Source organism: Camellia sinensis, chromosome 2 (genome assembly GCF_055761805.1).
Source record: "Camellia sinensis isolate YWXY chromosome 2, ASM5576180v1, whole genome shotgun sequence".
Taxonomy (NCBI): domain Eukaryota; kingdom Viridiplantae; phylum Streptophyta; class Magnoliopsida; order Ericales; family Theaceae; genus Camellia; species Camellia sinensis.
This window is the reverse complement of record NC_138962.1, coordinates 119,242,124-119,267,412: the sequence shown is the minus strand read 5'-3', so window position 1 is coordinate 119,267,412 and position 25,289 is coordinate 119,242,124. Positions and strand designations below refer to the sequence as shown.

Below are 25,289 nucleotides of genomic sequence, written 5' to 3'. Positions count from 1 at the left end.
AAGGGAAGAAGTATTTTGCTTTTTCACTGATATTTTGTATGGCAGGGGTTGTGAGTTTTTGTTGAACTATTTTTTTGAGAATTATGCTGTAGAATTACCTCAGTCTAAGTTTCCAAGTGGTTAACCAGAAATTTTTATTGGCGACATTGCTGGTTTACACTTTCATAACAAATATTGGGGTTTGAGTTTCTCAGTTTTTGTGACAAATCAAATTTCTGATGATTTTCGTTACTTTATTGCTCCTGGGGATATATCTGCTTTGATTTCTACTTTCATTTTTGACCAAAACAGAAGAAAAGAAAAGAAATAACACAGTGCAGACGTTTCAGGGTCTAATTGTTCTTTGTTATATGATTGAAATATCTGCAGATAAGGCTTCAATCAGGTTCTGAGAATGACCCAAAGCCGATGTTGAATCAGCTTCTCCCCAACCCGAAGATAGTTTTTGTGAAGAGGGACAGTTGAATAAATAAGCCCCTCAAGGAGTCCCGTGTTCATAGGAATATTTATGTTCCATTTTTATACTGGGAAAGACTACAAAATATATATATTAAAGAAAAAAATTCCTTCGTTAATGGGGAATGCAAACTTTTTTTTTGGTTTGGGTTCATCCACTAGTCAAAATGGAGGAGTACATGAGTATGAATAAGCTCATGTTTTATTTTTTTTTTTGGTCCTCCCTGATATGATGGCCCAAGTGACGTGTTTTTCTACACCACAATAGGTTTTAATGTGTGGAGGAGTAGGTGACATGAGGATGGTTCACACAACTCATGTTTATTCCACAATGACTTGAATGCCCCACAGAAGGGTTTGTGATTAATTTTTGAAGCTTTGGGCTGTTCTATTGCAAATGGAGCCCTGTGGTTTTCTTCCCCACCTTTGAATTTGAGATGGTGTGTTTTCTCTCTTCCACCTTTTTTTTCTCTCCCAAGGGAGTTAATGTAAGCTTGTAATGCTATGGGGGTGTACATTTAACTCTACCAAATTGTTATTTTTATGATATATTGAATCTGTGTGTCCAAATGTTAAACTATGTTACAAAGCCTGAAAAAGTTATCTCAGGATCTGTCAAAAAATAAAGTGTGGCTCCTGTAACTTTAAATTTGAATTTATAATATATGTTTCATTTTTTCACTACTTTATTGTTGAGGCTACTTTTTTTTTTTTGGCCTTTTGTGTGTTATGGTGCTTTGTGAGTGAAGGAATTGTTTTTGCATATGATATTTTGATTAGTTAAAGGTATTCAAGAGGCTGGCTCCTTTCAATTTTCTTCAACAAACCCATTTCTACCTCATGACCCAATGGTCTTCTTTAGATGATAATCCTTTATTAATTCTGTTAGTAACGAAGAAATTTATTATGCTAATATTGGTTTCACTTTTAAATATTAGTAGTGTGTGCACACCTGATGCGGATATTGTTAAATCTGTAAAATACAATTATTTTTAACTTGAATTTGAATATGAAATTGGCGAGTTTTATGATGCGTATGCTGTTCAATTTGTGAAATACAATTATTTTTAACTTGAATTTGAATATGAAATTGACGAGTTTTAGGAAGCAAGACGGTTAGTCAATTATATGAGGGTATTTTGGGTAATTTAGAAATATATAAAAATTCATTTGGCAAAGGGTCGGGAGCTTCTATTTGCACACAAACATTTCACTCTGTGTACACGTTTAATGATAATTATTTTTACTACAATTTATTCCCAAGTGAAATTACTATTATGGACATCACACACATAATTCAAATAAATACATTCGGAAGTTGAATGTCGAAAAAATAAAAAAAATTCAAAATTTTGTTGTCAAAAGAAATGATAATTTTTAGAATGCTACTTCCGAATAAGTTATTTATTGAGAAGGATGTGTATAGAGTATAATGAGTGTGTGCAAATAGAAACTCCCAAAGGGTCTCAAGGTACCAGTAGAGTGTTGCCTTTATATATAGCATAGATTATTAAAAAAATTTCATTCATTTTCTTGAAACTGTGTTTCCCATTGCAAATTCCAACAAATAGTACTGCTTTAATCATTTTATTTATTTTATTTTATTTAATTTATTTTTTTAAATATCCTACACGTTCACTAAGATCACCTTCTATAGATACACTCTTTATCTGCCTGATATCTTTTGTACTAGTATCTACGTCTTCTTAAACTTGCCGTACTATAAGTAAACTTGTGCCTTTAAACTAACGAGCAATAATAGAGACCCCTTTTTGGAATACCCTTACAACTTCTATAGTGATCCACACTATTCATGATGTGGAATCCACACATACATGAGTGTGCTCCACACATCATGAATGGTGTGAATCACTATGGGGATTGTGGAGGTCTTCTAAAAAGAGAGTCTCACTCATTTTCCTAAACTAAATTAGTATGCATTTTTGTGTGCAAGATAAATTACCCCAACAGATTCCGATCTTCTTCATTTTATAAGTTAAGTAGTATGGAGATCCATTTCATGATCAATCCCTTCTACAAGATCCACATCAATAAATACGACTAAATAGAAAAATCAAAAAATGACAAATCGGTTTGATCTAGACCAAATCATATGGTTTGGTTTGTTTTTTCCAATTGATTTTTTAAATAGGCAAATTGTATTTCATAGTTCAATTCATAATTTTATAATTATGATTTCAGTTTAAAATCAAATTGAACAATTCTTATATATATATATATATATATATATCTTAATTTGTTATTGTAGACACTCGAGTATCTTATTAGTATTCCATATATATTCATTTGTTCTTTAACCTCTTCTCCTGCTAGTGGGCTATTGTACAATGACAGAACTAGTTTTAAACCAAATTTTGCTCACCCCTATCAATAAATATAGAGAACTAATTTTGAGTTTTTACTATGTGTTGCAACCCTATGAAATGAAATGGAGAGTTTTAAAAAACCTGCGCAACATAAAGTTATATATTTATAAATATTTGACTAGGGATTTGGTATAGTGATTGTACAGCATGTTTTGTGATGAGGTTTTCGGTTTAATTCCTATGAAGAAGAATTTGATACACTTTGTGGTGGTTAGTTTATTTCTCCTCCATTATGGAGGTTGGACTTCGCTTGATTGGCAGCTGAGTTAGAACTCTTAGGCTTTGTTGATTTTCTAACTATTGTGGTTTAGTGGTGTGTTTGATGATGTAAACATTTTCTCATAATATAATTACTTTCCTATATATATTTTTACATATTTGTGATTATCTTGGATTGTTGTGCACAAATAATAATAATAATTTTTATACATAAAATCCTCTGAATTACATTTATGTAAAATTAAATTTTAAATACAATATATACATAATACGGTTAAAAAACTAGTTTAATACTTATTTGGAGCGCATAAACACTAATTATGTTGAGTTTCTCCACTTTTCCTAATAATCTTTCTAATAGAAAATATTTGAAACTTCTAAAAAAGTCTCTTAATTTAACCCACAATGTGATATGACATGTGTCAATTTTTTATTTGTCACATATATATAGGGCAACTCACTTACTAGTGAATTTAAAGATTTAAAATTATGAATTTCTAAAATTTTTCCATTTATAACATTAGTCTATCTCATTTTTTATTAACCTCTACCATTTCTACTTTTAAAAAATCATTTCTAAGCATATTAATTTTATTCATTTCCTATTTTGGCTAAGACTTCATTTGGGATGCTAAATACATTTTTAGTCTGACTTTTTAAAATTTCTCTTTGGAATAAATTTTTGATATATATATATATATATATATATATATTTTATAATTGATTTGATAGTTCTGAGAAAAAAAGTAAAATGATTATACTTTAAATATGACATTTTATTTTATTGATTAAATTATCCTATTTTATTTTTATTAGTTAATTTAACTCCGAATTCACATTCTATAGGAAGCCTAAAATGTCAAAAACTATTAAAAAAATCACTTCCCAAATCAGGCGCAAAAAATGATACTGTTTGTATGAGATCTGATAGTTAGGCCAAGTTTGACTACAAAGAAAAAAGTACACTTATTTCATCTTTTTATCTTTTTTGGGTCACATCAATCAACATCTGCTCTCTACTTTTTCTACACATAATACAAAAAAAGTCAAAAAGTGCACTTATTTAATCTTTCCAAACTAAGCCTTAGACTTGAGGGCGCCACGTGACATGGCTAAGAGAGGGTTCGCAGTGACTAGCGCATGGATATGCTGGCTGGATTTGGAGAGGCGATAAAGTGTCTGGGGGTGTTTGGTTCATACATCTTTGAAGCAAGTAGATAAGCAAATAATAGAAATAGTGCAATAAACGAGAACAAGAAAATGTACAATTAGCATTATAAATTAGAAATACAAGAGCATCATTTAAAAGGTATTTAAAATGATCTAAATAAATATATTTTTTAATTTTTAACAAAAATATGTACACAAAAATAAAGAGATAATATAACTAAAAAACGACAAAGATAAAAAAAATCCACTTCGATAAATTATGCCAAATAGTGCCTTAATTGACAAAGGAGTGTATTACAATGCTTTAACAATGTACAAACATGCTACATAAGTAGAGGCCTAAAACAACTTTAAAAGTTGGGGTACACCAAGGCACAACTAATTTGATTCATCACCTGAACACCTCCTCATAATAGCATATTACCTTCACATAGTGGTAAGAAGAAACGTTTCTTATGCTTGAGGAATTATAATGGCTGTTACAAAATTAATAAAGATTACATGGAAAGCCTTTTTATTATTATTTTTTTTATTTTTGGTGAATAAGTCATAAAATAAAAATAGAAAAATTATAAGATTACAAAGGAGATGCCCCAGGCCATGCAGAATTATACAAAGCAAAAGACGAATAGCTAAAACCAAAAGAAAAGGCTAAGACAAAAGGCTAGCATCTAGACACAAAGCAATCTTAAACTATCTAACCCATACTTTTGTTCAAAAACCATGTCTAACATAAAATAGGCACCCTGAACAAAAAACAAGATACAGATGAAAAAGAGCACAGCTAGACAACACAACAACACAATAGATTGCAGCGTATCAGCACAACAGCAAACCAAACCAAAAGAGCACAACATATCAGCACCACGGCAAACCAAAAGAACCCAGCAACCCAAAACAAGACAGCACATCAGCATGCAGGATAGCAACAAATCAACAGAGCAGTAAGATATTGCATTGCAGCAGAGATCCTGCTCTGTTTAAAAGTTACACTTTTTGGTAAATCGAGTAAGGGCAAAGAGAAAATAAATGGAAGAGAGGTGAACTCTTTGAAAAATCTTTAAAACCTCTTATATATAGGTTTGGAGTTGAAGAAAACTGGAGAAGAGAGAAGAAAACTAGTTGGGGAAATAGTTGAGCATGGAACCGTTAAGAGAGAACTGATCAGCCTTCACTAAATCAGGCTTATCTCTTTGTACGCTTAGACTTTAGTTGTGGGGTCACCACCATTGGAAAGTGGACTTTTGGGGCTTCAATTTAGACTTAAGAATCTCCTAAAGCCGAGTCCAGATGAGGGAGATATGGCTGTTTGAAGTTAGGCATCAATCCGATTAAGATAGAAACGAGCAACCTTCACTAAAATATGCATATCTCTTTACACACTTAGAATTTAGATGTGAGGCTGCCACCATTGGAAAGTAGACTTCAGGGCTTCAATTTAGACTTAAGAATCACCTAAAACCAAGTCCGGATGAGGGAGATATGCCTATTTAAAGTCGGGCCTGGAAGCAGATTTTCTGTGGCTGGCAGACCACTTTTTGTGACCGGCAATTCACACCTCTGGCCTGCTAGCCACTGGTGAAAAACACAGATATTTTTGGCTAGCTTTTCCCCAAAAGCTCAAGCTATTCCAGGCATGATATTTTCGACCTGAGGGGCTGTTTTTCTATATATACCAGGCTTTCCTTCTTGATTTAAGGTTACAAAAATTGTCAAAAGTTCCAAAACTTGAAATTCTATCCCTATCTCTATCTTGCAACCTATACACCCTCTCTCTACACTTCCTAAACCAATATTGGAGCTCTCCTTGTTGAGATTATTGAGTCCAAATTTTAGTCATTGAGATTGAGAACTTGTTGGTTTGTGAACAAAAATGTTATTCCTCTTCAAGAGGTATAACTATTAGCTCCTTTGCACTATTTTTTTCCTATATTTTCTTGCTGCTTTTCAACTGTTTTTATGGGCTGAAACTTGTGGTTTAAAGCTACCAAAGGTGGAGGGGTTAACAACCATTCTTTGGACTTTGTTCTATAAGCTTTTGCCCTTGTGTTTTCCATTCTTTTCTCAACTTTTTTTGGACTTTTTACCATTGAATTTCAGAGTTTTTCAAAGGCTAAAAATCATGTTTTGAAGTCCCAAAAATGGAGGGGTTGGCCACCCCTCCTTTGGCTTGGTTACTAGCTTAAATTTCCCGTTATTTTAGCTTACTCTTTTAGCTATTTTTACTTCAATTCCAGCACTGTTTTAGTGTATACTAGGATTGTTTTTATGTGTTAGTGTCATTTGAGCTTTGTATTGCATGCTTATAGTGCAATTGTCCTCATAGGGTTGGTGGTTTAGACCTTAGCTACCATCCTATTTGAGTTGATAGCATTTATTTCATTCTTTCCTTACTTGTGATCATCTTTAATCACCTCTACAACCTCTCTCATTTCTTGGCTTTTGCTTTGCTTTGAGAGTTGTTTCAAACCTATTGTTCTTTTAAGTCTGAGATTGAGGTTGTCATGCTTAATGGTTTAATCCCTTTTAGGGGTTCATTATCAACAGCATGACATCTCTCTCATGCCTTAAGCCTACTCTTGGTTTGACACTTCTCTCCATTAAAGGACTTAAAGCTCACCTTTGGACTTAATGAATTAAAGAATGGAAAGGTAATTAAAATGGAATAAAAAAACTTGGACTAAAATGATGCGAAATAATAACTTGGTTTGGGTTCAATCCCATGTTAATTGAACTCTTGAGTCTTGAGTCGTTTCATACTCATTAGTGATGAAAACGGTTCAAGAGTCATTATCAACCACTTCCCTTGATCAATCCATGATGGGGAGGAGGTTTGAGAGTCTTTATTTGTTGCATTTATTGAACTTGCACCGTTTGGTTCATAGGCCATCATTCAACGAAATTGCATCAATTGATGGTTTATGAATCAAGTTTACTACTCTTTTAAGCTATTCAAATGATAAGGAGGGGTGAATTATGCAAACAACCCTTGAGAATACCCTGTTTCTGCTTTGTTTGCTCTCTGTTGCAGAAGGAAAATCCAGTCATCAGTGGTCGACAAGCCATCACTTTTAGCCCGCCGGCCACCTTTGCAAAATCTAGCAGTGTCTTTTTCTAGCAAAATAGAGTTGGTTTTGAGGTGAAAAATAGTACAAGTGTTCTACTGTGCAACAGAGGCATTTAGCAGCATAAACAGTGACTTTTTCGAGTGAAAAGTTCGCGCATGCATGAGCATTTCCCGTTTTCCGAGGATGAGTGATTAGAATAGTTAATTTGGTTACTTCATGTTGTAATTAATTAGTTAGCTAAACTAGTTATTTAATTTTGTCTTGTAATAATTAGTTAATTAGCTAGAATAGTTTATTAATTTGTTGTTGTAATAATTAGTTAAGTAGCTTAGCTAATTTATTCATTTCATTTTGTAATAGCTAGTTAATTAGTTAGCTAGTTAGTTTATTCGGATCCTCCTGCGTGAGGGCGCAATGTTGTAATAATGTGTATGTCTTCCAACCCCACGTCTTTCTCCCTTTTATTTACATGCTTATGATGGTTATATTACGGCATCATGTTTTGTTTAGCATTCTCCATGTTTGCATCCACTTGTTTTGCATGCACCGAGACTCGGTTCATTATTCTAACTTGCATTGTTAGGTAAACATTCTTTGAATACGTGCTTAGATTGCATGCTATCGAATTGATCCATATGCCATATTAGTAGCCGAGCTTAGTAATTGCATATTGCATGTGTTGCATTAGTCATATTGTATAAGTTAGGATCATGCATTGTTCTAACTCTTTCATCTTTTTGGCTTGGAGTACTAGGTGAGCATTTTTGTGCTTTAGCATATCGCATGTGTGTGATTGTTGCCATGTCTAGCATGCTTGTCATGAGGCTAAATGCTTAAATGATAAACTGTTTGAATGCCTATGAATGAAGGCTAGCTGCTTGACTTGGAATAATTTGATTAATGTCCATTTTAGCCCACTTTTTCAAGTGGCAAATTCACAAACTCTTTTCAAAATAAACATGAAATCAAGTGTTCCAATTTTTGCAAGTTAGTCTATACTTGTGTGTGTGCGCATCACATAGTAACACTAGTCTAATAATCGAAACAAGAGTATATAATGTAGATAAGAATCACATCATGATTAATAGAGGCCGATCTTCGATCGGGCGAGCGGGGGTGCTCAATTCATGACCTTCCCCTCTCGTACCTAAGTTTCTGAGTCGAGATAATCTTCGTGATGACGGACACGTGGCCTTTGGCACCAGTTATGGGTTTTCTAAATTTTTCAAAAATATTTAGATGGAGACTCTGTATCTGGCAAAGCAGTCTATTTTTGGCAATTTGATTCAAAATTGATTTTCCAAAAGATTTGCCGAATTTGGACTCTTTGGTGTTTATCTATTTCACATTGCACTTGTGAGATCAGATTCAGAGCCATGGGAGTTTGATACTGCAGGGTTTATTCATCTTCCAAAAGGGGGCACGAAAAGTCGAGCTACACCCCTAGAAAACAAGAACCAGACATGCTTAGCAATAGCAACCCTATTCTACACCTCTATAGATTTGAGGCCTAAGCCCCCTTCCTTCTTGGGGGAACAAACCTTCTCCTAAGAGACCCTAGCCCCATGCTTCTTAAGTTCACACCCAGACCAAAGAAAGGATCTAAACAGACTCTGAATCTCTTTCACAACCTTTTTGGGAAGTATAAAGAGAGAGGCCCAATAAACTTGCACAGAGAAAAGGATGGATTGGATTAGTTGCAGTCTACCAGCATATGAGAGACATTTGTTGGTCCAGCTCTTAATCCATTTGGTAATTCTCTCAACAAGTTGCTTACAATCACATGCCTTAAGCTTAGATGCAATGAGAGGGACCCCAAGGTATCTAACAGGAAGGAAACCCTTAAGGAATTGCAAAATATTCATAATATCACCCCTTAACTTTTTCTCACACCCAAAGAAGAAGACATGGCTCTTGTTAGGGCTAGGAGAGAGACTTGAGAGGGCTTTGAATTCAATATGGCCCTCCTTAATAGCTTGGACTGTGAGGGTATCCCCTTTGTAGAAGATCATAAGATCATCCGCAAAACATAGGTTAACAATTTTAGTCTTCTTACATCTCCAATGAAATCTAAAGTTAGGGTGAGAAGACTTTTCATGCATGATCCTACAGAGGATCTCCATAGGTAACACAAAAAGGTAAGGGGACATAGGATCCCCTTGTCTAAGACCCCTAGCCCCCTTAAAATACCCCTGCAGACTCCCGTTAATATAGATGGAAAAAGAAGGGCTGGTCATACAAGCCCTAATCCAGTGGATAAAGCAAGGTGGGAAGCCCATAGCCCTCAGAACATTAATCATAAAATCCCACCTCACATTGTCATAAGCCTTCATGAGATCCACTTTCATGGTACACCTAGGAGTAGAAGAATTCCTATGGTAACCTCTCATCAACTCTCGGGACAAAAAAATATTGTCTGAGATTCTCCTCCCTTGGACAAAGGCAGACTGGACAGGGTCAACAAGATCCGGTAGGACCATTTTATGTCTATTAGCTATGATCTTAGCAATACACTTATAGATGGTATTGCAACAGGATATGGGCCAATAGTCCCCAACTTTTGACGGGTTAGGAACTTTAGGCACCAAAGCAATAATGGTGTCGTTAATTTCTTGGAGAAGTTCCCTAGAGGTGAAGAAAGATTTAATAGCAGTGACAACATCCTTACCCACCATATCCCAAGCTTTCTTGAAGAAACTGGCTGGGAACCCATCAGGACACGGGCCCTTAATCGCCTTAAGAGACCAAAAAGGATCTTTGATCTCCTGGTCAGTAACCTCTTTAGATAACATCTCAAACTGGGAGGGAGTAACTCTCCTATCAACAAGGGATTGTAACTTATCCAGCCCATTATAATCATCACTGAAAGGAGTGCCAAACAGATTAGAGAAATTCGCCAAAAAAAGCAGCATTAACATCCACAGACTTAGAAAGCTTCTCCCAAGAATTAAAAGTAACCCTATTAATTCTATTCCTATTAGCATTACCTTTCACATTCCTGAAGAAAAATCTAGTATTCCTATCCCCAAGACCAAGTCACTGAATTCTAGATTTTTGGTGAATGAGACCCTCCTCAACTCTACTCAAGTCAACATATTTACTGTAAGCATCCCTCTCAAGGTTTTGAAGGACATTATTCAGAGGGTCCTTATCAAGCTTGATTTGAGCATTCTCCAAAGTAGACTTAACATGGTTGACCTGAGTAGATATCTCACTATACTCTCTCTTATTAAGAGCCTTCAAAATAGGTTTGATGGCTTCAACTTTTGGCAAATTCTAAACATAGGAGAGCCCCTCAAATACTTACACCACACCAGAAACACTAGGAATAAAGTCCTCATGATCCCCCAAAAAATCGAAGAATTTAAATGGTTTAACAAAACTACTAGCTAGGGGGTTTAGATCAACAACACAGGGGGAGTGGTCAGAGATACCAGATGGCAGAAAATTAGCGGAGGAGTGAGGGAAACTTGTGAGCCAAGATTCATTCACAAGGGCCTTATCCAGCTTTGAAGCAATAAAGGCACTATCCCCTCTTTTATTGGTCCAAGTAAATTGGCAAACTGTATATGATAGATCAGTGAGCTTAGCAGTCAAAATACAACTGTTAAACTCCTCTTTAGGACCAATCTAGGAAGGGGAACCCCTAACTTTCTCAGCTGGGCATCTAATGGCATTAAAATTCCCCAAACACGCAACAGGTGAACAAGAAAATTTAGAGGAAAAATCAAGAACATCTTTGAACAAAGGAACCCTCAAAACATGTTTATTTTCAGCATACACAAAAAGACCATAGAGTTTGTTATCCCCATCTAAAACAATAATTTTGCAAAAGATATACTGACTAGACATTTTAATGCATAGGATTTCACAAAAAGTTGGGTCCTAGTAAACCCACACTCTAGCTTTTACATCAGTTAGTGAATTAGACAAAAAACCCCAATTTGATAAAATTTTTTCAAAAACTGTCTTCTCTCTAGAGGGTTTAATTTTTATTTCCAAATGACCCAAGACTTTGATATCATTTTTCAGCACAAAATTTGTCACTTCATTTATTTTAGAGGATTCATTGAATCCTTTAATATTCTAGGAAGCTATTTTAGAAGTCATGGTAAATAAAAATAAAACACTAACTGATGAACTTATAGTACTTACCTCATCTTCTTCCTTTGGTTGCTGGATTTACCAGAGGATTGGCCACTTAAAATATCACCTTTCTACCTAGCTTTCTTACGGGATGAGTTCAATTTGTCAACCATAGATGCCAGTAATTCCTTCTCTGTTTCCAATACGTTCTCTATTTCCTCTGACTCCTCTTGTACAATATCCATCTTCACATTAGGGTCACTGATTAGGCACTGGATTTTCTCTTGTAGCACTTGCAGAGGATTATCGGGAACCATAGTAACAACGACACTCTGCTCTTTAACTAGGATTTAGTCTCCCAGTGTGTCTGGTGGATATGTATGTTCCACAGGTTGGCTGCATATAGTTTCATTAGATTCTGCAATCTTATGCTTCCCTTTTGCCTTTACAAGCGTCCATTCATCATCAGGTTGATGGTCTGTTTCTTTTTGCATTTGGACTAATTTCTCCACATGAGCTGCCACACAATTCTTGCTATTATGGCCAAAGACTTTACAGTGTTCGCACTATAACGCCCCAAATTTTTAGCCCAAATGATAATATAACAATCATGGCTCTTTCATGGAAAATCGAATATAAATCTCCAAACTTACATTACATGATACAATAGTTCTTCATGCAACAATACATTGATCCAATAACAAGTAAATAAAAAAATAATACCCCCAAGGGTTTACAAGTTTCCAAGGCTTGAGCCTGGTTACACAAAATGGTTATTCAAACCCACACACATACAGCCCTTGGCTTACACACAGTCACAGCAAAATGAGAGTCTCGTACTCTCAACACACATTTCCTCGCCTTTAGTTAGGCGACATCACCACATCTTTTCCTGCACAAAAATCCCGCAGGGTGAGCATAGAGCCCAGTATGAAATCCTTAACAAAGTATATACATTTTATACAAGTCTCAAGAGATGAAATGAATATGCCATGCTATGCCCTTTTGAAAGAAAAGCACATCTTCATCTTTGAAAACCATCATGCTCAATGATGTCATGCAATTTCAATTCTTCAAAACTTAACAATTCATTTCAAGAGCGGTAAATACGACTTTGGTAATTCTTAGATCGGTGTCTGCAAGTAGACTATACAAGTACTATCAACTTGTCATTTTTACCGGTATTAACCGGAAGGCTTGACACCTATCCGCGCGGGTATTCGGTCTTTCATCCCGAACTCTCAGGCTAACTTATTCAATATCATCTATACCACCTATCAAGACTTACCAACGTATTTACCCCAAAATCATTCCATGAAAACTTGTTTCTGAACATTCTTTTCTCAATGTAAGTTTTCAAATCAACTTTCAAAGTTTAATGTAGTCAAATGAATTGATATGCCAATAACACAAGATGAATATAAATATTTTTATTCTAATTCATCACCCAAGGAATAACACAATTCCCTTTTCATAAATATCCTCAACAATTAGTCATTTCAAGACTATTTCAACGTTTTGAACAATAATTTCCAAAATGAACAGCAATTCTCATATTCCCTAAAATTCATCATTTATATAAATATAAATAAGAAATTTTCCAAACATCCATTTATTTTGACGCACAAAATAAATATAACAATATCATTTATGAATTTTCAGTCTCTTTAAAAAAAAATCCCCAAATTCTAAGTTTTCTCACCAAAACTATACAACTCAAATCTTTTGAAGAAAAACTTTCCAAAATCATCTTTTCTTCAATCAATGAAGATCAAAACCCATAAGATCATTTTAAAAGAACAAGAGACAAACCCACTTTCAAAATCGCTCAACTTCTTGAATCAACAGTAAATTTTCAAAGCTATCAAAAGATGATTTTGAAAATCATATAGATCTTGCAAAAATATATATATAACTCTAAGAAAATCCCTACCTCAAGTTTTGAAGAAGAAATGAGATGAAACCCCCAAAATCAACAGTGTCGAAACTCGAGCTTCACCGCACACAACGAAGCCCTCGAGAAGTTAACCAACTTTGATGAAGAAACTACGGCAGAACACTAATGGATCTTGAGAAATCAAGGTTTTGATCCAATTTGGCATAGGGAAATGTAGAGAGAAGTGAGAGGAAAGGGTTTTTAGAGAGAGAGAGGGAGAGAGAGAGAGACCTAACAAGAGTGAGATACACTCAGCCTAAAGAGAGAAAAGACCAAAATTTGGGACTCACCTACCACCGCACGTGCGATGCTTCTCCCACACTTGCACTCTCGCACCTGCATTTATTGCAGTAGCCAAACAAGCCCTCCCTTGTTTTCCACATGTGCAGCTTAAGCAATTTCAAATGCATTTTGTATTTTTTTTTTTGCGAGCTGACTAGGTCAAAATCGGGATCGCTACAAACTTTGTTGGGATCCCCTGATATTCTACTTTGATTTCAACTACTTCCTCCTCACATCTAACAAAGAAATGCTGTGGCAATTCAAAGTTTACATTAATTTCTACACATACCCTAGCAAAAGAAATCCTATTACCAGAGGAGCTCAGATGATCCATAAACAGTGGAACACCTATCTTACTAGCAATTCTACTTAACCCCTCATCATCCCAATATTCCATTGGGACATTGAACAGTTTAACCCATACAGGAATCTGAGATACCTGTTCCTTAGTTAATCTCATCATTCTCTTCCATTTCTTGAGTATAAGTAGTTGATTGCCTATATACCACGGCCCTCCTTCTAACACTTTGCTACAAGAGTCAGAATTTTCAAAGAAGAAGAACATAAAGCCCTCCCCATTAGCTTGAACTTCCTTGAGACCCATATTTTTCCACAAATTATGAGCACTAACAAAACTAAGCTGGAATTAATCAAGATTAATAGGAAGAGGAGTTAGCTAGAAATCTATTGACAAAGTTCAGGGATCTTAGGTTGTGTGAAAAAATGTCCAAATTTTCCTATGTATATTGGTGGCAAGCTAGTTGCACAGTGCTACTCTCATGGGCGCTACATGAGCACTTGACAAGTGCATTGAGGCTCTTGTGTGGGACATCATGGGGCGCTTTGGGGTGGCCCATGACATCCTTCCTCACTTGAACAGTTTGCTATCCTCAGTGACTTCTGGGCTAGATAGGCTCTGATTTCCTTCACAAAACTCGTCAAGTTCGATGCATTCTCGTAATTGGTATATTCATCACCAAGTCCCTTCCACTTGACAAGAAACTCTCTGAAGATCTTCTTAGAAGTGGTTGCCATTTGATCTGCAAGAATGGCTTCGATACTCCTCTTTTTGGCTTTGGTCGTGATGGTGTCTTGTGTTGGCTTATTGTAGGAAAGGTCTTTTATGAGGAAGCTAACTTGAAGGACTGGGTGAATCTTCATCCATACTGGAGGGCCAATCTTGTAGGCTCTCTTGTCAATCTTCTTTACAATTGTGACCAGCGCCTCATACTTATGAATAAGTCTCTTATCTCATCCTCGCATAAGCTTGAGTAGTTGTGGTACGAATTTGACAAGCACTTGGTCTTCCGCTTTGAACTCTAATGGCCTTATCTTCTTGTTTTTCCACTTAATCATCTAGCTAGCTACTTTATTGAAGTAGACACGGACAAGGTTGACATGTTTCTACCAACCTTTAGCAAATTGAAAGATTCATGGTGACTTCCTAGTGTAGAGTTCCTCCATTGTGTGGGGCAACAATGGTTGTTGGCCATTGACTATCTCAAAAGCACTCTTGCTTATTGAGCTGCTCTTTTGGGTGTTGAGGCACAATTGGGCGACGTTAATGAGTTGCACCCATTTGCATTGGTTTCTATTGACAAAATGGCGCAAGTACTCTTCTAATAAACAATTGAACTGCTCAGTTTGGCTATTCGTTTGCGGGTGATGACTTGAAGACATATCAAGTTATGAACCAAGAAGATTGAAAAGTTTAGTCTGAAAGGCCCCAATGAAGTGTGTCTCGGTCAATCACAATGCTCTTTGGCATGCCCTAATACTTGATAACATAATTGAAGAAAAATTGAGATGTCTTCTCCATTGAAACGTACTTGGGTGCAAGCGTAAAGTAGCGTACTAGGAGAATATATCAACAATACAAAGAATTGTCCTGATCTTCCCCACCTTGGGCATGTTGGTGATGAAGTCTAAGAAACACTCTCTCACGACTTTGGTGGAACTAGAAAAGGCTCAAGCAATCCTCCTATTTTGTTGTGCTTTTGGCTTATCTTGTCGAGATGTGAGGTAAGTGTGCATACAGTGTTTAACATCATCATGCATTTGGAGTCAATAATACCCTTGCTCGGACAAAGCTAAGGTCCTCTAGCACCTTAGATGTCTTGCCCACTCAGTGTCATCGCACTTTGTTAAGAGCGTCCTTTTCAATAGTCCAGCCTTAGGCACAAAATGCATGTTAGATTTATACTCAGCAACGTTCAAAATTAATTTAATATTTTGGAGCAAATAGATTTTAAATCAATTTTAAGATTTTTAAATTTTTTTAAATTTTAATCTAATCAATGCATGTTAGATATATACTTAGCAACGTTCAAAATTAATTTATTATTTTGAAGCAAATAGATTCTAAAATCAATTTTAAAGTCTCATTTATTTGATTTTATATTATATATATAAACACCTCATTTTGACTAATCCTAAAACTTAGGCACTTGGATACTTCCCAATGATAAAACTGCTATGTTTCAATGCACTGGTGTGTTTGCGCCACTGTTGGGCCTATTGGACCACTTTTTACTGGTCAACTTCGAATTGTCAATTTTTCAAAAGATAGCTCAATTTATTATAAAAAATTATCAATTTCAGATTAATTGGGCCTCTTTACGTAATAAAATAGTCCAAAAGTCAAAAAATGTTGACTAAGGCATTGTGGGCCTATTGGCTAGCTATAGGCACCCCATTTTGGTTGGCTATAATACTTGGTCTCGTTGTGAAAACGCAATCCAATGATGAATATAAAAAATGGTTTGGAACTTCCAATTTGTCAATTTTTACCCTTAACTAGATGCACCCAAATGGACTTTATCCTAGCCAAACATCCTAACCAACCTTTCTAGACTTGTTTTAGACATATTGGATCCCCCAGGGTTCATTCATTTCTATCTTGCTTGACCTTGCACAAGTTCGGAAAAAAGGTATTGTCTTCTGCGCATTATTTTATGTAAGAAAAACTTTATATTTTTCAAAAATGGTTCATGCTAATCTTTATAATTTTCAAAGAGCTTTCCAATGATATACTATTCACTTGAATCCGATTTAAAATGAAAAGTTGGTAGCGATTTTATGATTACTTGTCGATATTTGACAAATGATGGCAAAATGATTTTTTACAAAATCTATAGACCAAACTTGGATTGGGCTTTTTTTATTTTATTTTGGACCTATTTTATTATTTTAATTGGACTAACTTTCAGAAAAATGAGAGGCGAAGCCCAAAACCCATTTAGAAAAACATTTTCCATTGCCTAGGATTATAAAAAACACAAAAAAGGCGCATGCCATCCAACATGGCTGGACTGGCCTTGGGCCCAATTTCCCCGGCCAAAGGAGGGTCAGACTGGCCCTCTCCTTTGGCCAGATTGGCTGTGCTTCCTGATTTTTAGCAGTGGTTTCTCTTTTCCTTTTTTGCGCTCTAACTACGCAGTTCTTATGTAGTCCAATTTTGTGCAATCCTACATCATTTTTGAGAAGAAAAAAAAATCACTCCTCCAAAGGCCTATATAAACCCCTTATTCCCTTCCATTATTTTCGATCCAATTCTTGAGTTTAGAATTCAAGTCATTCAAGACTTGAGTCAAGGAGGCTCATTCTAGAGAGAATCCAAAGGTTGTTTTGCACTCTTGTGTGAGACTTGGCCATTTTAGTTCAGGGTTTCTTTGTTGAGTTCATCTTAGGTGCATTCATTTGAAGGCGTGTCAGGAGTTCCTATTTGACTAAGGAGTTTCTGAGGGCAGTAAGGCGTTTCTCGCGGTGGTTTCGTTTTGGAGTCAGTAAATTTTGTTATTTTTCTATTTTCTATTTTATTTCTTAGTTAAGGTTTTCATCTTAGTTTAATATCTCATTCTTATTTTTATTCTCATATGTAATCAAGCCATTGTTGGCTTGGTTGCATATGGGTTAGCCAATTAGTTGCTTAAGAGTTTTGATTATCTACTTGTTATAATGCTGGGAAATCTATCCACTGTTGGTTTTGTAGTCATCCATTATATTGAGTTAAATTGGTAATAAGATTACATCATTATTTTACGTTTTGTCCTTAAACAAACAAGCATAGTATGATTATTGTTTTATTTAGTTAGCAACTATTTTATCTTCATTATATGAACTGGTTTCCCCCTATTTTTTCTCTTTCTTAAACTTTTTTTTTTTTTTTTTTTTTCGTGGATGCATATTTTTATTTATTTATTATAGATGGATGCTTTGCCCCCCCTTTTTTTCACTATTCTTCTTTCCCTCAGTCTGTGAATGAATTTTTCACTTTATATGTGTTTTGTGGTGAACATCGAGACAATTGCTTAAACAAAAATTTGATTGGAGTTCTTGACCAAAATTTTCTAATTGAATTAAACTCCTCATTTTTTAAAAAATTGGACTCTTTTTTCATAAAATTCGGATTTTCACTTTTAAACCATTTTTCATAAATAATTACAAAGTTTCCGTTTCGAACAAGGTATCATTTTAGATTGACCTATTCCATTCTTCAAGCTATCTCAGTATTGTAGAATATACTATCATCATGCATAATGCTTAAATATTTTAAAACTAAGAATCAAGGCGATGATGACTAGAGGCTGACATTGTGTCAGGTGAGATGGGTGCGTAAAACCTTCCCATCTGGTACCTAAGTCCTAAGCCAAGTTCTTTAGTTATGAGGAACTAATTTTTTAAGGGTTGGAGTCAGTATGGGTTCTTAGACCTTAAAAGCAAGTGGCGGCTCTGGTTTTGCGACCATTGATTTTTGGTCTCTTAGTCTATGTTCGAAAATGATAAAAAATCCATGCAGGCCATATGGTGGATCTAAGTAGGCTTCAATTAAAGGCTATTTGACTATTAATAATTAGTTTGTCCATTCGATTTGTGTGTTAATGAAATATGAAAGTTATAATTCGATTGCGTTTAGCCCAAAGCTGATTGCATCTTCATTAGCCCAATTACAGTCGCACATCCTAAGTCAACTTGCAGGTCCGCACATTATGCAGCCACACGTGATGACGTGCATCTGCATATGTATCTCAATATTAAATCTCAACCACACAATACACCACTTTAGGAAACTTTAGGAAAAAAACACTCTAGAGGATCCTTGGTGACATAATACATTAGACTTTTGACTTAATGTGTACATACTTTCCACCCTAGCCTCTTAAACCTCTATAGACCCCTTCCTCTTCTCCTTTTAGAGGATAACTAATAATTTTTAATTGATCTCTCATATATACACACCCCTATCTTTATAGTTCTGAAAATACACTCAAATATAACAAGAAATAGCGCCTAATATACACCTTAAGGCGCTGTTTGGGAATGGTGGGTTGAGGTTATTATAGCCTGAAATGAGAAATAAGCTAAAAAGCAAAATTGTTCAAAGTTTTTCAAAAAAAAAAAAAAAATAGGCTCAGCGCCGGACAGTGTGGGTTGTGCCTACACTGTCACAGCCTCAAAAGTCATCATCAATGGCTAAATTACCATTTTACCCCTTTACATCAATTTAAAAAATTATAATTAGGGACAAATTTGTCATTTTAAATTCAAACATCATTTCAACACACTTTTCAATACAACAACTCAACTAAAAATTCATCTCATCTTCCCAAACACAAAAACTAAAATAGCCAAAAAGCCAAAAAACCTCTAAAATAGCCACTTCCCAAACGAGGCCTAAGTCAAAGAAAATAAAATCAAACAAACCTCAATACTTGAGAGAAGCATTCAAGCCATTCCCCTCCCTTCATTTTTCTTATTTTTCTACCAGTTTGATTACCAAACCAGATGTACATACCTCTTTGCCTTTATTTTCAATTTGTTTTGATCATGTTTTAAGTGTTTAACAATGGTTAGAATAGCTTGTATGCTTATTTCATCATATAAAGTAGATTTTATCATTTTGATTGCTTACTTGCATTGTGCAATTAGTTTAGGTTGCATAGTACCTATATTCATGCATACTGGTAAGGATAGATGATGTCACGCCCCACTTTTTATTACTCGAAGTACTACCAATTTCATTTACTTAATTCCATTTCAAAGATAACATGCTGAAATAAACTCGTATATTCAACTCATAGAAGTGAATAATATTACTCTCATTCGTATGCAAGTAAATACAACATGGGTATAATAAATAAATTACCCTCAGGCTTACAACATTAAATAATCAAATGAAGGGTGCAACCCTTTTACATATATGGCGTTCCGCCTACAACAAAGAGGCCCCGTGGCCAACAAATAAGAAGATCCAAATCTTGTAGTACATCCTGCTAAATACCTGAAAAAGATTCAACAACGTGGGATGAACATATAGTCCAGTAGGGATCTCAACATGGCCCTCAACAATAACAACATACAGATAGCTATGATCATGAATGCTCAGTCTCATACTAGAATAGTAATGTGACAGTTTATATAATATATATATATATATATATGTATGAACTTTTCTTGAAAACAACCATTTCAATCAACGCCATAGGCGATTCAATTTTCTTTTCTTTTCATTAACCCCCGTTCCCAATCTCTCATAACATTAACAATTTCATAGGGATTAAATTCACTAAGCCCATTACTCTCTTTCATTTTCCACACATACTATAGATGTGCCTTCTCAAAACATGTTTCTAAAGTGTTCGATCTTCTTCTCGTTACCAAAAGACAAAAGGCATTTTGGTTCATTCCCAATTCAATCATAACTATACATGCATACTTTTATAAAAAGGGAGATAACGACTCACCAACATGCATAGGATAAACCAATGTGGCAACTCGGCCCTCTAAGACTGTAACCAACACAAATCATGATGTTCCCAGATACACTGAAACTACGACAACAACTAAACTTTGCTCTACTAGCTATGTGCGTAGTAAGCCAAAGATACACCTTCTACAACAACAAGCCAGTTTACCAGGCGCTAGCTGGAGGGGTATGGTACCTTCGATTATTAGCGCAGACAGTTCTCCAGGCGCTAGCTGGAAGGTCACGGTACCTCTGATTATTAGCGCAGGGTATAACACCACCAACCAAATGCAACAAGGCACAACCAACATACATCACACAAATACATAAACCACTCAGATACAAACAATGTGTTAAAGTATATGAACACATAACTACCTCTTCCCGAGCAAGCATACATATATAATGTATCTCAACACTTCATCACATACGATGTTCCATCAATAATGGTATAATGTATGCACGACAATTCAACACAACCGTGTCATCCTCCACCGATGACCAAGGACAAAACCTCTAGATGCAAATATTTAGTACATCTATTAAGGACTCAACTACTATGAGACCACAAACCCAACAACGACATTGACATGGCAGTTAAAGCTACGATTCCCCACAAGTGTGTGTTCAACACTCAAGATACAACATTTCAATGTTTATACTTATTTCAGAAAATACCTTTCCTATTTCACAAAACGAGTTTCCACTCCCTTTTGCTTTCACAAAACTAACTTCATTCCTTTTGGTTCCACAAAACCGATCCCATTCCTTTTTGTTTTTCAAAAAAAAAACAATTCCATGGACGATAACGCCATAACTTATTTTAATCCACTACATTCTTTCCAAAGCCATTCCAAATTTATTATGCAAATTAAGTCGTAATCCTCAAATTAGGGTTTTCCTCCCTCTTTCCCAATATTGACCAAAAAGGCTCAATCAACGATGATTCACAACCACGACCTCATTTAACACCCAAAATACATAAGTGTTTGCCCAAAGATCAAAACCCCTCTTATTAATTTATTAGGTCTAATAAAAATAAGGGTTCCCTCTCCTTTCAACAACAACATGCTAATTAACACTCCAATTAGCCCAATCCACAACTAATGATAATAAACCCAAATTCAACAACCAACCCAAGGTACAACCTCATGATTTTCAACAAATCCAACATGATTTCATTTTCATGCAATACAAAAACTACCACATGTCTATCTATAGACGGAGTATTGAAAAGGTACAAGGAGAATCCCTACCTCAAGTTCGGAGCTCAAATGGAGAAGATGAAGACTCTCGAAGTTGCTCCAAATCTCAAAATTCCTGGATCAAAACGAAGCCCTCAACGATCAACACACTTTTTACAAAGGCTCAAGGTGAGGAAAACACTCCTACTAGATCAAACCCTAGAGAGAAGTTAGGTTTTAGAGTGAGGAGCTCTCAAAATCGGTTTTGGGAAAGTAAGAGAGAGAAAGGAAATGTAAAAAGTGATTTAAAATAGCCTAGCTGTCAACTGATATACGACTCTCCCGCTTGAGCGGAGAACACAACGCTCGAGCGTCAAGGGCAAAAAGCTAGGTACGCTCGAGCGCAAGAAGGCCTGCTCGAGCGCCAAGACACAAGAATAAAGTACATTTGCTCGAGCGCGAAAACCAGTCCGCTCAAGCGCAGATTTCTCCCTCCCAGAACTTACAACAAATAGTACAACCCGCTCGAGCGCTAACAAGCCCGCTTGAGCGTGACCCACTCGAGCACAAGAAATCAGCTCGAGCGTAGAAAACACATCTGCAGTAGTTTTGCAGAGGTACGAAATACTGAAACTGTGAAAACCCCGCTCGAGCACAAGAAGACCCGCTCGAGCGGACAGTTCAAAAACTGGGCAACTACAATGGGAGCTAAAGCTCTACCAACCTGAAACAACCGAACCCAACACATTCTAAAACTCAAACAAAAGAGTTTAAAGGTTGACAACACGATAGGTACAACTACCAACTCCACGGAACCGCGTCCGGAAACAACAGAACAGTAAAGGGATAACCGGGATCGCTACAACCTCCTCCCCTTAAAGAATTTCGTCCCCGAAATTAAAGATATGCCAAAACACAAGGCCAACAGATTGCACAACACCAACACCCGAGTACTAGGAGAGGAATTATTCTCCCTACGAACCTTCGATTCACTCTTACCAAGGAAGAGACTAACCAAGGGAACACGCCCCAAACGACAACACTCGGGCACAAACGCTACAACAAAACCAAACCCTTCCCGAAACAATTTACCAACAACCGACTAGCGCTTCGAGCTAAGTCACTACTCAACAACCACAATTTCCAATAAAAGGATAATCAAGGCAAATCTTTTACATTAATATAAGGAAAACATTTTCTTGCTCATGAGACATTTCAAAATAAACCTTGCATTTTCAACGCAAAACTCAAAAGTTTTGTAAACATTTTTCACAAATACGGTGTTATCCAAAACACATAGCCATCCACAGTTTATTTTCTAAAAAGATTCATTTGGAATTCCTCAAAACCCTTGAATTAAATCAAATTCTCAACAACGCCTTTAGATGGCCCAACCACTAGAAAAAATTTTGTTTTCCATTTCTTTCCCAAGAAAAACACTATCAACAACCATCACTCACACAGTGAGGCCAAAACCAACACAAAACATAACATTTCTATAATGATAGTTAATAGAAATAACAATTGTGCTATTAACACACAAGGCATAAGAAATTCATGATTTTGCAATTTCGTTCCACCTCCCTTCACTTAATCAATTTAAAATCATAAACATGGCTCAGAACCTGGCCAACAATTAAAAGAGACCACATCTCACATCAACAATGCTTCCTTAATACACAAATGATACACATTTTGGTGCTGTATCAATATAACATAGAAACACTTCTATACTCCACAATTGATAACGATATACATTTAGTGCTATATCAAATCAAACAAATCTAGTTTAGAAATCATTTTTCCCCCACACAATACAATGTATATAAACAATTATCATATACAAGTTCAATCAATCAATACAAAACTTGATGTACTATTCTAATCGTCAGATTCAATGACGTAACATGTTCGATTAGTTTCAGTTTTTCCTAATCAACATACAGTCTACAACGAATGAGACTAATCCTCAAGGTGACAGATGCCAACCCAAAACCCCATATCAAAAACTGACTAATCAACTCAACAAACCACCACTCTTAGTAAACCACACACTGAAGTGCCACTAACCCCAAATACGGAGTTCCCTACACAAACCCCAAATTTTGGAATCTCAACGGATCTCCTAACATCAAACCACATCAACACTGTGTCTAAGGAAATTACTATCCCCCTCTCTCTCATGGCTACATAGCAAGCCTGCTCATCTCCTCGACTGAAGATCGACATGGTAAACCTCAATTACAACAACCCAACCACGAAGGACAATTTTGACCAACGCTGTTCTCATCACCCTAGAACACAACCTGTTCTTCCCCTCAAGAACGCTGCCAGAATCCACTCACAAACCATAACCAACAATTTATAGCCAATCACAATACAAACACTACCCCTACACAACCGATGGGGTCGCCACGGACTCATTAATTAGCAAAGTCCAAAACACAAATCAACATACAGGTACCAAGCAAGCAATAACGTCGGGATCATTGACCCCTTTAACAACTTCTCAATAGATATTATAGGGGTTTCGAAATTCCATACATACTCCCCAATACATGAGGGTTAAACAAACAACAATATGCATACATATGCGATACATAAACATGGTGCCTCAGCATCCAACAGTACACCGGTCAACAACAAGATGATTCACATAATACATCACCGGTCAATAACACAAAAATCCCCTCCAGGGTAATACTATAGGACTAACTAATAAGTCGCCCCTCGCGAGGCTCTCGAAGCCTGACCTGCCCGTTTCTGGTACCGATAACGCCCTTGACTGGACGGGTACAACTGAGTCTGACTGGGTTTCGAAACACCTGAAGAATTTACACGCAAAGGACAAAGACGTCTACCATGGCCCAATTGACCACAAACAAAACAACCACCAGACCCCCTACTCTGAGACTGTTCTGAAACTTGCATCTCCCCGGACCCCTCAACAGTAGAGTCTGAAACCCCCGGCGAAGGAAAGAAATTAGCCCCTGACTGAGCATGTTTCCGCCTCCACCCTTACTGAGCCTAGAGCGCTTAGAATTCGTAGGACTTACCGAGATGGTCCCTTCCCTATCCCGACCATCACTTACCACCATGGCCTCCACATGGGCCGCTGCCTCGACTAAATTATAATAATTCTTCCAAAAGGATCCAGCTACCTTCTCCCGAATATCGAAACACAATCGCCTTTCAAACTCATAACAACGACGCTCCTCTGTTGCCACCAATTCTGGAGCAAACCTCGACAAACTAGTAAACTGCATCTCAAACTGTGCCACAGGAGTATCATCCTGACGCAACTCCAAAAATTGATCCCTCAACCTTTCTCGAGCAGAAGGAGGGAACCCAAAAGGCCTCGGTAAAAGCAACCCACGTGCTACCTACGGTATTCTTAGCACACTTCCACCAATAACTCGTATCGCCCTTCAATTGAAAAGTCGCCAAAGAAACCCTCAACTCCTCCTCTTCGACTCTGAGCATATCAAGAGTCTTGGTGATCTATTCCAACCAACTCTCTGCCTCCAACGGTTTAGCCTCCCCCACAAACTCTGGTGGACCGGAGCGGAAGAACTCCTTAGTAAGTTTGAGAGCATGCCCGCTGCCGCCCTCAGTGCGAGCTAGGGTGTCTTGCATTGCTCTCACAATCTCACGTGCGACGTCCTCGCCGACAGCCGATGCTGCAACAACGGGTGCTAAAGGAGCTGCAGTGCCCCTACCGACACTCCTACTACCCAACCGTCCTCTACTTCCTCG

At 36.6% G+C, this 25,289-nt stretch overlaps 1 protein-coding gene across 1 annotated transcript in view; it reads left to right on the top strand.

Moving 5' to 3' along the window:
* LOC114269161 (cytokinin hydroxylase) overlaps positions 1–1,140 on the top strand; it is a 28,782-nt gene extending 27,642 nt beyond the window's left edge. Inside the window, exon 7 of the mRNA XM_028210418.2 lies at positions 370–1,140. Within this exon, the coding sequence (XP_028066219.2) occupies positions 370–465 (96 nt within the window). The 3' untranslated portion in view covers positions 466–1,140. The remainder of the gene's footprint in view (positions 1–369) is intronic.
* Positions 1,141–25,289: the final 24,149 nt, after the last annotated feature.